At 40.2% G+C, this 14,442-nt stretch overlaps 1 protein-coding gene across 1 annotated transcript in view; it reads right to left on the bottom strand.

Annotated features, from left to right (window-relative positions):
• The window catches only part of FAM160B1 (family with sequence similarity 160, member B1), a 104,799-nt gene that overhangs the window by 40,797 nt on the left and 49,560 nt on the right, over positions 1-14,442 (bottom strand). The window contains exons 2-3 of the mRNA XM_010007944.1: positions 2,175-2,270; positions 1,949-2,068 (exon numbers count right to left, since the gene is read on the bottom strand). Coding sequence (XP_010006246.1) covers positions 1,949-2,068; positions 2,175-2,270 — 216 coding nt within the window. The remainder of the gene's footprint in view (positions 1-1,948; positions 2,069-2,174; positions 2,271-14,442) is intronic.

Genomic DNA, 14,442 nt, shown 5'->3' with positions numbered 1-14,442 from the left:
ATTGGGCAAGAGAACAGAATGACATGATGAGCTCGACTGAACTGAAGTGTGTGGGACATCGGTGTCATCCATGGCAAATAGAGCTTTTTATGACTAAAAGTCGTTGCCGTGGGTGAACACAAACACCGATTCAGACAAACAGGTGTGCTGATTCTGTTCTTGTGCATGCATCACCTGATGAGAAGGTCCATTCTGCTGCTGCTCCCAAGCTTTCTTACACCTAAGCACTCCCTACGTGGTGGGCTCTGCCAGAGGGTTGGTCTGATGGAGGAGGTATCCTGGCTGGGGGCACTCAAGTCAGCAGTGGGAATGTGAAGTATATCTGTTCCTAGCACCCATTTCTGCTTCATGGACACATGGTGATGCAATCTTCACAACCCTTCCTAGATCCCAAGATGTTGGTAATTGGTTTCTTGGGTGGAAAAATTGTGTAGGCTTCTTGCTAGTAAAAGGATGCATTGTGTATGGCAGAGCAGAGTGGAGGAGTGTGATTCAGTCTCTCCTGTCATTTAGTTTGCAGGCTGGCTCCTCACTGAGCATCGCAGATTGCGCTTTCTGTTTTTTATTCCCGCTGCAGGATTCAGAAACATTTGCATTGGGCAAGAGAACAGAATGACATGATGAGCTCGACTGAACTGAAGTGTGTGGGACATCGGTGTCATCCATGGCAAATAGAGCTTTTTATGACTAAAAGTCGTTGCCGTGGGTGAACACAAACACCGATTCAGACAAACAGGTGTGCTGATTCTGTTCTTGTGCATGCATCACCTGATGAGAAGGTCCATTCTGCTGCTGCTCCCAAGCTTTCTTACACCTAAGCACTCCCTACGTGGTGGGCTCTGCCAGAGGGTTGGTCTGATGGAGGAGGTATCCTGGCTGGGGGCACTCAAGTCAGCAGTGGGAATGTGAAGTATATCTGTTCCTAGCACCCATTTCTGCTTCATGGACACATGGTGATGCAATCTTCACAACCCTTCCTAGATCCCAAGATGTTGGTAATTGGTTTCTTGGGTGGAAAAATTGTGTAGGCTTCTTGCTAGTAAAAGGATGCATTGTGTATGGCAGAGCAGAGTGGAGGAGTGTGATTCAGTCTCTCCTGTCATTTAGTTTGCAGGCTGGCTCCTCACTGAGCATCGCAGATTGCGCTTTCTGTTTCTTGGTTCATAGTTGCCCATTCTGAAATTGGTTAAGAGTCTGCGCTAATGTTTTAGTTTCCCTGGACTGATGTGGTCTTCTAACCTGTAATTCTTGACAAACCAGGTTGTTCTTTTGCTTACTCTGGCCAGCACCTAATAAACTGGTGGCATAGTGTTCTTTTTGGTGTGGCTTGGAATTATTTGGCTTTATTGGTTTGGAGGCCAGGCTGCTGTGGGGAGGGGTGTCTGCTAGATAGTCATCTTGTTCTTCAGTAGCTCTGCAGTTGTTTGCTTGCTGCTTTTATTAAGGTGCCAGGCAGAAGCTGCGTACTCTGTTCTGTATGTTAATGCCAAGATTGCTTTGCCAGGCAGCGCTGTAATATTTATGTGTATATACTATTTACATATAGATATGCAGTATAGTTGCTGTCCTCCGTTGCTGTTCGGTGGGTAAATTTCAAGTCGTGCCACAGACTTCAGCGTCAGGTCACAGCTGAGCTGAGTCGCTGTGGATTCACACTGCCCGGGATCTGGGGGGGAAGACCCGTCTATCCCGCACTTTCAGGAGCGGGTCTGTTCTTTGTCTGCAAAATAGCCTTACTGATATGACAAATCCCCTCTCTCCACTAGAAACTATCCCTGCTCTTCTGACTCTTCAGCATTGCAGTGAAGTCACCCCTGGTCTCAGGAAGGGAACACCACTCTTGCTTCCAGCTGTGTCAGCCATTCCTTCTGTCAGTTAAATATCACCCCATTATCTAGCCCATGTTTCCAGTACTGATCTCTAGATGCAATCCCATGACTTATCCTACCTTATCATTCACAACTCTCTCTGTCAAGCCAGAAGCCATCATTTTTTGAAGGGTCTTCTCCTTGCTCTGAGCTTGCCTGGCCAGCTTGGCACTACCATGGCCAAATCGTGCAATGTAATTCTGCAACAAACACAGAGTGAGCCAAAAGCCATGACCACGAGGGTGAGGAGGTGCAGGGATGCCCACCTGCACGGGTCGAGAGGTGTTCATGCAGCTGGGCAGGTACCTTCATATGGGCAATCTGGTCCTGCTCCCAGTGGAATCGCTTCATTTGATTTTCTTCTAGTTCCAGGCGAGTCTTTACATACTGATCATAATTTCCCTGGAAAGAGACCGTGGAACATCATCCCCAGTACCTGAAAGGGGCTTAAAGGAAATCTGGGGAGGGACTTTTTACAGGGGCTTGCAGTGAGAGGACAAGAGGTAATGGTTTTAAGCCGAAAGAAGAGAGATTTAGGTTAGAGATCAGGCAGAAATTCTTCAGTGTAAGGGTGGTGAGGGGGCTTAGGGTCAGGACTCGGTGGTTATTGCTGCTCAGGAAATATTAACGGGCTGGCACTGGTGTGTGTGCCGAGCCCTGGGGAGGCGTCTGGCTGGTTCCGTCGTTTGTCCAGCAAGTGCTTCTGTTGGGGTGTGGTGGTAAATCCAATCATCAGATGATACCTCTGGTGGGCATTTGCGTCTGTCTTGAAATTTACATTTTGAAGTTTCATTTTAAATTTGCATTTGTTTTAATAATGGCCTAAACTCCAATAGCCTTTGTCCTTAGCACTCATTTGTGTATAGAATCTGACTGTGGGTTTGGTAATTCTGAGCTGGAGATGAACAGATTAACCCTCCTTGACTGCAGATCTTGTCTTGTCCCAAACTTCTGCTTCCAATTTGAGAAACTGAGGCAGGTGTGGCCCAAAGACTGGTGCTTTAGGGTTTTTTCTGTTGTTTCTTTTTTATTATAGTAAGTACCAATTAAAAAACTGGAGACATACATTTAAGCATTTTCTGAACGTTGTCATAACAAAGCAGAAATAAACTTTTAAGTATCTCTTGAAGAGAGAAAATAACCTGCAGAATAATGGCAAGTAAACCCACTCCCTGGTTATCTCTGAATTGAAAAAAATACTTTGTCTAAATGTTATTTTACAAATCAACAAACCCCTGAATATAGGGATGTGTCTTATTCCATCATCCCTTTATTTCTCTGCATCTTCATGTATTAAGTGCTGTTCAGCATGGACCTTGATTTGCTTGGATTCCTGTTGATGTCCAAATGAGCTTCATGCACATGGAAGGCATTGTGTGACTGCAGAAAGGCTGTCAGCATTTTGTGGCTAGGACCATATTCCTAAAGCATCACACACATTTTAGATATAAATAATAAATGGTGTTAGAGCAGCATAATTCTTTGTGGCACAATAGAATTCTTGCTTTAGGAAGAAATGGACTGTATCAATCTCCAAAGAATCAATTTCTGGAAGAACACTAAGGAAATCAGCATCACTGCTGTGCTAAGGCTGCAATAGGACTTGTGAGGAAAACCCAGTGAAGCTTCATAACATAGATTGGATTGGTTGTCTTCACAGGGATACTAGGATTTGAGGAAGCAACAGAAAAACTTTACAATTTCAAGTCTGCAGAGGACTCCCCAAAACTGAACCACATGGAATGGGAAGCCAGGGAGTATTTCCACTGGTCATATTCCCTATTCCTCTACCCCCCATCCTTCTTTTCTATTCATCTGCACAACACATTGTGTGCCGAGCCCTGGGGAGGCGTCTGGCTGGTTCCGTCGTTTGTCCAGCAAGTGCTTCTGTTGGGGTGTGGTGGTAAATCCAATCATCAGATGATACCTCTGGTGGGCATTTGCGTCTGTCTTGAAATTTACATTTTGAAGTTTCATTTTAAATTTGCATTTGTTTTAATAATGGCCTAAACTCCAATAGCCTTTGTCCTTAGCACTCATTTGTGTATAGAATCTGACTGGGTTTGGTAATTCTGAGCTGGAGATGAACAGATTAACCCTCCTTGACTGCAGATCTTGTCTTGTCCCAAACTTCTGCTTCCAATTTGAGAAACTGAGGCAGGTGTGGCCCAAAGACTGGTGCTTTAGGGTTTTTTCTGTTGTTTCTTTTTTATTATAGTAAGTACCAATTAAAAAACTGGAGACATACATTTAAGCATTTTCTGAACGTTGTCATAACAAAGCAGAAATAAACTTTTAAGTATCTCTTGAAGAGAGAAAATAACCTGCAGAATAATGGCAAGTAAACCCACTCCCTGGTTATCTCTGAATTGAAAAAAATACTTTGTCTAAATGTTATTTTACAAATCAACAAACCCCTGAATATAGGGATGTGTCTTATTCCATCATCCCTTTATTTCTCTGCATCTTCATGTATTAAGTGCTGTTCAGCATGGACCTTGATTTGCTTGGATTCCTGTTGATGTCCAAATGAGCTTCATGCACATGGAAGGCATTGTGTGACTGCAGAAAGGCTGTCAGCATTTTGTGGCTAGGACCATATTCCTAAAGCATCACACACATTTTAGATATAAATAATAAATGGTGTTAGAGCAGCATAATTCTTTGTGGCACAATAGAATTCTTGCTTTAGGAAGAAATGGACTGTATCAATCTCCAAAGAATCAATTTCTGGAAGAACACTAAGGAAATCAGCATCACTGCTGTGCTAAGGCTGCAATAGGACTTGTGAGGAAAACCCAGTGAAGCTTCATAACATAGATTGGATTGGTTGTCTTCACAGGGATACTAGGATTTGAGGAAGCAACAGAAAAACTTTACAATTTCAAGTCTGCAGAGGACTCCCCAAAACTGAACCACATGGAATGGGAAGCCAGGGAGTATTTCCACTGGTCATATTCCCTATTCCTCTACCCCCCATCCTTCTTTTCTATTCATCTGCACAACACATTATGTTTGATTCCTGCTTCATTCTGCTGGAGAGCTGCCTGGAGAAGAAGGGTGAATTCTTTCCCAGCCTCTCCCCTGCCATCTATTTTTTTCAGAGTAATTAATTGGAGAGAGAGATTATGTCCTTAGGACTTGAGGGAAGCAGTGAATAAGATTCATAAAAGAGATTAAGATTTTGATTTCTATTGATACTTACTTTTCAATTTTAACAAATGGACTTATTTGGAAAATAAGTGTGTCTGTGCAAGTACATATAGAGTTATTCAATACTGACCAAAGGCTGAGTGTAAAGCAGTACAGACCACTGGTATTATTAACTATTTTAAACACTACTGTTGTTAAAATTTTACAGATTAATTTACTTTTACACAGTTACATGGGATGATAGGTCTTAATGAGGTTACTCATGAGAATGTAGCTCGAATAAGAAGTAAGTCTTTAAGGGATTAGGGCTTTGTTCACATGTTGGATAGGGACCCTTTGCTTCATGAAGGCAGGTTGCCTCATGCATATGCAGTCTTATTAAAACCACTGTATCATTAGGGTCTGCATGCTCAGGAAATACTGATTGTTAATATTTTATGTCCTGTTAAGCTGTCCAAAAGGTGATCATTATGATTCTAAATGCATCAGGCACTTGGAGCTGTATGCATGTTGATTAAATACCAAGCATGACAAGAACAGCAAAAGAGTTAAACATTCACCTGTGGCATTTTTATTACTATACTAGAGAAAATATTCAAGGGATGGTAAAAAACATCAGAGTATTATCAGCGTTCAATCTGTTCAGCTCTCTGTTCATCTCTTTTGCTCCAGGAGGCAGCATGGTCTAGTGAACTGACTGCAACAGATGACAGAAGAAACTCCTGAAATCCAGCAGTACCTCTGTACTTTTGCACAGTTCTTTTTAACTCTTCTGCTCCAGTTCCCTATTGTTACCTAACCAAAACTACCCACATAGTCAAGGACATTATGATAGATTCTAAATAAATACATAAAATGTAACAAATAATAAAAAATATATATTTTTGCTTTGAATAGAACTCTGGATCCAGAGTTTTATGCTTCCATCCGTGTACAATAATGCTAATAATGGTTGCTAAATTTTTCAGAGGAGTTACTGAGGCAACTACTGGCTTACCAGTGCTTTAAGATTAATTTTCTGAATTTTTCCTGTATTTCTTCCGCCCTTCACAGACTAGGTTGTTGCAGCCCTTCATGCCTGCCCCTCACCTCTTGCTCTTAGGAAAATGTAAGGTCTCCAACATTCTTCTAGCACTTTCCTCATCGTACAACTCCAGCAGATGCTTTGACCAAATGCCAGATGAAGCGGCATAGATGAGTATTCCCAGAAGCTTGAACAAATAAATAATTTTGAAAATCTGGTGATAGAACTGGAAGCTGAAATGAACTTTGAAAATCTCTTTTTGCTTCCCTGTCAAGTTGGAGTCCTTCCCAGGGCACTCTCACGACCTGCTCTGCAGCCCGTTGGGATCAGTGGAGAGCTGCCATTGACGTCAGTTGGGCTTTTCAATTTTGCAGTTTGCAAAAGGCTTCATATTCTTCTTTCAGCTGTTGTTAAGTAGTTGCTATTAGGACTTATACATGGCTGAATTTGGGTGTTGGAGTAAGCCTTATAGATTCTTGCTTACCTAAGGGCTTGTTTGCAAAGAGCTGTAAATTCTCTAGATGAAAGACGTTTTTCTAAAGCCACGTATAACTGTGACCTACTTGTGCATGTTATCTCAAACTGCTTAAAAACTGTCTAAACTACTTGTTATCATGAAAGTCCAAGTTAATGGAAAATGGCTATTTTTACCTATTATAATCTTCAGTTATGCTAGAGCAAACAAGCAGAAATGGTAGTGTTTGGTATGGTCAAATACAAAGAATTTTACTAATTGTTTTTTTTCTAAATGTTGAAGGAATTAGCACAAGCTGTATTTAGTCCAGTGGGCAACTTCAAGAAAGCAAAGATATGCAAAAGATGAGGTTTATCAATAGTGGTTTTTTCACCCTTTTTTTTTTTTTTTTTTTCTTTTTTTTTTTTTTTTTGGTGCCATAACAGCAATCACTGAATTTTGGCAGAAACCAGTGTTACAGAAATATTATTTTTGTTGAATATTAACAGGTTGTGCTGTGCCACTCTGTTGCTGTGAGTGTGGGTGTTGTAGAGAAGGAGGTAATTACATTTTTTCACCTACGTAGTAGTGAATGTAGTAGGGTTGTTTATTTTAAGAATTTATTTTATACTACAATCTTTGTGTTTTTCTATGTGATTTTCTATCAAGTGTAGATAAAACACTTCTCATTTCAGACAAATAAATCACCATTAATGCAGATGTGAGGAAAGTTTTGTCCTCATTTTACAGATGTGAGAAGGACTGAAATGACCTTTTTCTTCTCTCTGAATCTCAGAGCCAGGTCAGAACAGGGCGATTTCCACCTTCTGGGTCTGTGCTTAGGTTCCTTGTTTGTTCTTACACAAGTTGATGATAGATTTCTAACAGAAGATTATAAACTTCAGCTCATTACATTTTGCTCTGGTAACAGTTCTTTCTTCATCCACGCTGTGCACTTCACTTGATTGATTTGTCTTACAGCTGTGAACTGTTGTGTGAGGAAATCACAGGTCTTTTCAACGAGTTATTTACATGCCACACCTTGAGCTTCTACATATCCCACCAATAACCTTCCTTTTTCTTCTCCAAGTCTTCAAACAGCAGTAAACATGGCTGCTGTTACTGGCAGTTATGGTTTTGATTGAGATCTATGCTGCCTGGTTGAAAAACTATATGCTGGGAGTTTCTGGTAAATGTTTTATTGTGGTCTCTGTGTTCACAGAGGAAGCCAGGAACCAGCCATTTGAGAGATGGCAATGTAGCCTGCTATATCTTTTTTGAAACCTATTACTGTGTTTTTCTTCTTGTTGTCAGAGGTATTTTTTTCAGGCATGTAATAATGTGTTCTTGCTTCAGTCTGTGGGGTGACTAGGACGTGGCTATCACCAAGTGCTCTCAGGCAGAGAGACCTGCAGAGTGGGTGCAATTTTAGCATGTTTAAAGTTAATCATTGTAGATTTAAAAGATTCCAGTCCTAGTGTTTTCCACCATTTGCCTTGGCATAATGCTCCATAGCCTGAAGGAACATGTTCCTGGCAGGGCTGGGTGCTCTGCAGCAGTACCTGACACAGAGCTGTGGGTGCAGTCATGCTGACATAGCTGTTTCCTGCTTGGAATACCTATGCAGTGCAGAATTTGGAACTGGCTCTGAAGGTTTTTCTTTCCCCAGCTTTTGTCCTAAATTTCTTCTGTACCAATTTCATACTGTAATTTAATCCTATCTGTACTTTCTGTTTCTTTCTTCCAAATACATATCATGACTGACTTTTTGTTCTCCATTTGCTCATTTTAGGGCTTGAACCTCAATTTAGTGGCTCAACACCTGGATTGTCACTGCAGACTGTACTTCTCTCTAAATGAGAATCAGTAGCTACAGTTGAATGTTTAGGCCTGGTAGAGCTTCAGTTTTGATGAGGAAGAAGAATATTTTTGCTGAGGTATCTCACTGCAAACAGCAGTATGTGTGTCTTTTAAGCTGCTCTTTTTAAAGTTTTGCCTCTTGTTTAATTTCTTTTCTTCCTCTCAACAAAGCTTAGTCTGTGCTGTTTTACTTTTGTGATTAAAGAAAATTAGTCCTGAATGCATGGAAAAAGTTGCATAGACTAATGGCAACAACAAGAGGAAGCTGGGACAATGAGGTAGAGTCTATTTTAGATGCATGGCTTTGAAAGGAATTGCACAGAAGGAAAATTAGCATCAGCTTATGGATGGAAAAGCCAGCAAAATTACTTTTAGGGTAGAACATCAGAACAGTGTTTTGCAGTCTCTGAAAGCAATCTTTTGGAGATTTTTCTTTTCTTTATCTTTTAATAGGCTTGAATATTTTGAATTATTTTTACTCTAATCTGTTAGTAATTGAAGATGAAAAGCACACATGGTTAGTTCATGTGACTGGTTAGTTTTGCAGTGTAAAGGCAGAAACATACAGCAGGAAGCAGACTGGTCTCCAAGTTCTGAGACCAACAAGTAGTGGCCCCTGATATTTTTCTCTCACATACTGTTAGGCTACAGTGTCTTTATAATTAGGTGTTGTTCTTCATTAAAACCCGAGGAAAACTCCTAGACAATATACAGAGAAGGACTCTGTGAGACTTTTTTTTTTTTTTTTTAGATGCTGAACCCTTACTGTGGCATGTTTTCAGCAAGAACTTCATTTTTAGAAACTAAAACCCAAATAAGAGTCCCAATCCTGTAAACATTATTGTGTGTTACATTTGTTATTTTTACCAGTCCCATATGTTATGTGAAGAAATACTTTAGTTGTAAACAAGGTTGGAACAGACAGGCTTCAGCAAGGTACCCCTGTGATGGAGGAATCTTCTGCTCTCCTTTTCCCATTTGTAAGCCAGAATTAGCACTTTGATGAGTCAGTTTGTTCCATGTAGAATACGGCTGCATCCAGAATGCAGTGCCTGCTGTTCACATGCACACAGTGGAGTTAAACTTAAATTCGGTGTGGGGCTGATTGTGTGGAGCTTTAGTGAGAGCTGAATATGAGCTACTTGCCTGAATAACTGCCCAATTTCTTGTGTGTGTTTTGCAGCCTGTATGGTCTTGGAGCTACTTCCCCATGGCTGCTTCCCCACTTCACATTTGTTGGAAACTGAGTCTGTTAATCTGGGCTCTACATTTTCAAGTGCAAGGAGGATCTGTTGTCATCATTGTAAAAAAGAACTGATGTGTAAAAAAGTGTGATGAGCTGGAGCATTTTATGGCCCCACTATGTTCTCTGTCTCCAGAGAGTTGGGGCTAGGGTCTTCTTGCTGTGCTGATAGGGTTACTCTGAGAGATACACAGGGGAGGCACCTGGTCTGAGCACCCTGAGAGACTGAGGGGTGCACTGGATGGGAGCATGAGATAGGAGTCATCCAGAAGACAGTGTTCTCACAGATGAGGCAAAATTTCCTTTTTTTTTTCCCCTCCCTGTGGTATATACTTACAGTTTCAACTTGGAGGGTGGTGCAAGTAAACATGCAAGTCCAAGCCAGGCAGCAAATTGTGCGGTTCTGACTCCCTGAAGTTTTTAGACCAGCACTCAGCTCTTTTTGGAGCATGCTGAAAAGTGCAGTATGTGTGGCTGTTCACTGACAGAGACAATGATGTCTTTTTCATTCTCATAGACTTTTTCTTGGTGACTTCTTGGCATGACACTTAGCAGTGAAACACTTGGAGACAGGCCAGAGCAGTGAGTGGTTTTATCACAGTGGACTTTACAAGGATAGCATGAGAAGAAGTTCTTGTTTACTGCTTCTTTACTAATAAAGGTATTTTATTATTTCTGGAATGGCAAAACAGATCATGTATTGACATGGAGATTGACACATTTTAATCCAATTGCAAACCTGAAATAGTTTCTGTATCATTTTTTTTAGTACTTACCATTTCCTTTGCTATACCTGGAACCTCAGTTTAACTATTTCTAATGTGCTCTCATTTTATGTACTATTTCCTCCAATATACATTTTGCATGAGTTAAGGACTGTGGGATTTCACTCAATGAAAGAATTCTGTTTTAATTACTGTTATTACAAAGCTGAGTTTGTTTCTATCACATCAGACTCATCTGAAGCAACTTTAATCAACAGAGAAGTCAGCAAAACTGCTGTTGAATTATAATTTCCTTTTAAGTAGTGATGAAAGTTCTCAGTTTATTTTTGGCATTAAAAAATCTGGGAGATAACCAGGTTAGATAGGAGCTGAAACCTAGTTAATGATAAAGGAACATAACTAAAAGAGTGTAACAGCTCTGAATAAGATGTTCCAGCTCTAACTCTCTGTGACGCTACATACAGAGAAAATGTAGAACAGTTTATCCCAAAGTACTGGTGTTCTCTGGTCTCCTGAATTGCCCCTTCTGTTAATCTATGTTTGTGGAAGAGTTGGCTTCAGTAGAGACTGTGTAAGGTGAATGAATGTCATAGAATTAGGGTGTTAAAGAAGAGATGGATTTAGGACTTGCTGTTTCTCTGAAGAGAATAATGAATACTGTGTTCAGTGGAACAGGTATATAGTTGAACCTGTGGTCAATAGCGAATGTGGAAATCAACAGCTTTCTCAGAATGAAAAAAGAAAAAAGAAAAAAAGTGAAAGGAGATCAAACTTTTTTTCTTAAAACACAGCTGAGTGAAGCACAAATCTAAGCACTCTTAAAATTAGGTTTAGTTGCAAAAGGAATTGTGATGAGCATTACCTGTGTACTAATATTTTATGCCTATTAACAATACTCAATATAAGTATCATAATATTCTGTACTGAGGCCTTTATTCCAGTCAGAAGGGTGTGTACATGCATGAGCAGGCTGTGCCGAGGTGTGTCTGGATGCCTCTGTTCCACAAAAGGAAATCTGCAGGTGTCTTGAGTGGTTTATAATGAGCAGAACTGTAAGACTTATTATCTTTCACTGGAATTGTGCCTAGTTTTTGTTTTGTTTTTAATCTTAGTTTCACCTGTTCTCATGAATATTCTCTACATATAAATGCAAATGCACAGGACAGAATTTGAATGTTTCTGTGGTCTTCTGCTGCTGTTGTATAATTTTATCTTTTATTGCCCTAGTAAGCCAATAAAACAATTAAATTATAATCAGATGATCCATTAAAAACCTCTGGCATATATAAAGAAAAGCAAAACTTATTGCAAGAAGACAATATTATTATGTAATAATGTGGTTATCCAAAACTGTTTATTATACCTTATGAGCTAGAGATGATCCCAAAATTATCCAGTCCAGACTTTGATCTAAGGAGGAATAATGAAACTTTAATCATTGTTGAATTGGCGGATTCTATAAAAAGCCTGTGTCTTATTTCTCTCATAGTTTTATCGACTTAATCCAAAATAACTGATAAAAGACTTTGGTGATTGCAGCTTAGGGATGCTTTCTGACTTGACCTAAAGTAATCTCCGTCCAAAAATGTCTACACATATTTTCTTTTTTCTATTTTATGTTGCCAGACGTTTTAGTGTTTAAGATGAATTACAAAAATGTTTTGTGTACTTAGAAGTGCAATGCACATTTGGAGTCTAATTTTTCAGAGAAAGAGGCTCTGGTTAACTGATTATGTGAATAAATAACACGATTAATTTACAATAAAATTCTGATGCCATTTTCTTCCTTGCTTTCTTTCTGAAAATTTGTAAGTTTTAAATTAAATGGCCAATGTCTTTGGCTTTCTTATAGTTACCACAGTGGTACTATGTTTCTTTCCATACTTGCAACATAGTAAATAATTTCCTACACCTTTCTATAGGAAACAGCACTTGTGATGTTTTCCCTTAGATCTGCAGCTGGACAGTGGCAAGTTTTTCAAGGTTTGGGTCTTTTAAAACTTAATGGATAATTGAAGAAAGAAAGGGGGAAAAAAAAAAGCACCATATAACTTTTTTCATCATAAATTGGGAATTTAGAAAATTCCAAAATTGTGTCTTGTAAATTTCTTTAGTATTTTTTAATTTCTACCTGTAATATGTTCAATAAAGAAAATGACTGAAAACTTAATCTCACATGGGAGTTGATTTTAGGATCTTGAATGTATTTCGTACATCTAGGTATAACATGACCTCAGTTCCTGGGTAATGTAGGGGTTTTTCAAGTCTATGTGTCAAGGATGTTAGAGAGGTTCATGTGATGTTTTGTATAGTGTTTCGAGAGTCAAGTGCCATGAAAGGGCAAGGTATTGTTCTTCCTTTGGCCAGGCTGCCATGGCTCTGGGCACTTGGCTTGTTCTACATGGTCTGAGGTTCTGAAGAGGTTCAGCAAGGCTAGAGTGAACCTTCCCCTTCTTTTGCTGAGAGTTTTCCTGCTGCCTGGCTCCCTGCTTGATGCAAATAATCTGCAGATCTGAAGTTTTCTTTAATAACATTGGTCTTGTGTTTTGGACAGTAAATCCGACTCAGTTAAATGTGTTCAAAATGTAGGTTTGGGAGATTTTGTAGCTTTTTGCAAAAGCAATTTCTCCTTCTCTTTCTCTTGCCCTCTGTTGACAGCTTTTGTGGATGCTGGGACTTCTCATTTTTCCTTTCTGCAAGGCACACAGGCCGAGCAGACCGGTACTATAAGATGCACTTTATTCTCTGTCAATTGTTGCCACTATGTATTTGTCAAAAGCAAAAAGACTATGTGCCTGAAGGAGGATTAAGAACCTTACCAGCTTGCTATTTATGATGCTCAGGAGGTATTTTTAGAAGAGTTTGTTGGTGCTGCTGCCCAAGGGAATGGCTGAGAGAGGGTAGGTCAGGAGGCAGCCAGTGGAAACTAATGAACAGGGAAGGGGTAACCCCAGCAAAGATCCCTTGGGTGTTCGTGTGCATGTGTCTGAATGTGTGTGTGTACACATAAACAGATTTGGAGTCTATGTATAGGAAACAACTAAAGAAACTGTAATCACCTGTGCTCACTGCAGCCATGTGAAAGAAGGGAGGGGGTGAATTCATGCTCTGTTCTACACAATTCCTGTTCCTGACAGGTTATTGGAGTTACGTGGAATGTTGTTTTGTGTGATACTCAGTTTCCATAGCTGAACCCTCCCTCCAAACGTACAGGTCCAGCAAGATCTGTGTGTAACTAACACAGATTATGACTCAATTTTCTAAGGAAGCAAGGTCAAGATTTGGCCTTGTTCTGCCCTGGTTAAATTTGCTGTCTACACTTTCCTCCAGAGACTGAGAAGTCATGAGAGCAGTGGGTGAAGGAGACAGTGAGTAAGAGCTGTAGAGAGTGGAAGAGGAATAGAAGGGCACCTGAGAAAGGGGAGCAAAAGACATACTTAAAGCAGAGTGAAGTGAGTGAGTGTACATGGAAATCAAGATGATACTGAGGCAGAAATTACACACACCAGAACTGGCCCTGGACCTAATACAGATTAAAAGAGATGGGAGTAGAGAACATTTGGAGAGTTACAGAATGGAGTTGTAAGTGTTCTGACGTCAAAAAAGCTTTTTGTTTTTATTTCCTTGGGGTTTTTTTTCAGACACCCCAAGAAACCCAGTGGTTAGTCAAGAGGAGTGTGTGCTGGAATAACTGTCCTTATAATTGCTGCAAATATTTTTTGCAATTTTCTAAAGGAAGCAGAGGGAAGTACTGGTTGGTAATCGCCTGAGGAAAAACTCTTGGCTGCCTAAAACCTCTGAACGCTTCACAGACTGATCTAGGAGCTGGTGCTCTGCCAGATCCTATTTTTAAGCAATTAAGTTTCTCTCCCAGCTTTATGGAGTTGTGCTTCTCTAGCAACATCACACAAGCTTATGGGCCTGGACACAAGGGCCTGGAAAGGGAGAGGGGAGCACGTGTTGCAAGCATGTGATTTTTGAGGGGAAAAATATAAAATGGAATTTGGTGCCACGTTTCTGTGTTTGCAGAGGAAAGAGCTGATTGTCAGTGAGACTTAACAGCTCCAGCCCTGGTGTGTTTCCTTCCTGCCGAGTGACACAGTCCATGTTGCTAC

Source organism: Chaetura pelagica, unplaced genomic scaffold, assembly GCF_000747805.2.
Source record: "Chaetura pelagica isolate M959 unplaced genomic scaffold, ChaPel_1.0 scaffold531, whole genome shotgun sequence".
Classification (NCBI taxonomy): Eukaryota; Metazoa; Chordata; class Aves; order Apodiformes; family Apodidae; genus Chaetura; species Chaetura pelagica.
This window is presented reverse-complemented; position numbering and strand designations above follow the sequence as displayed.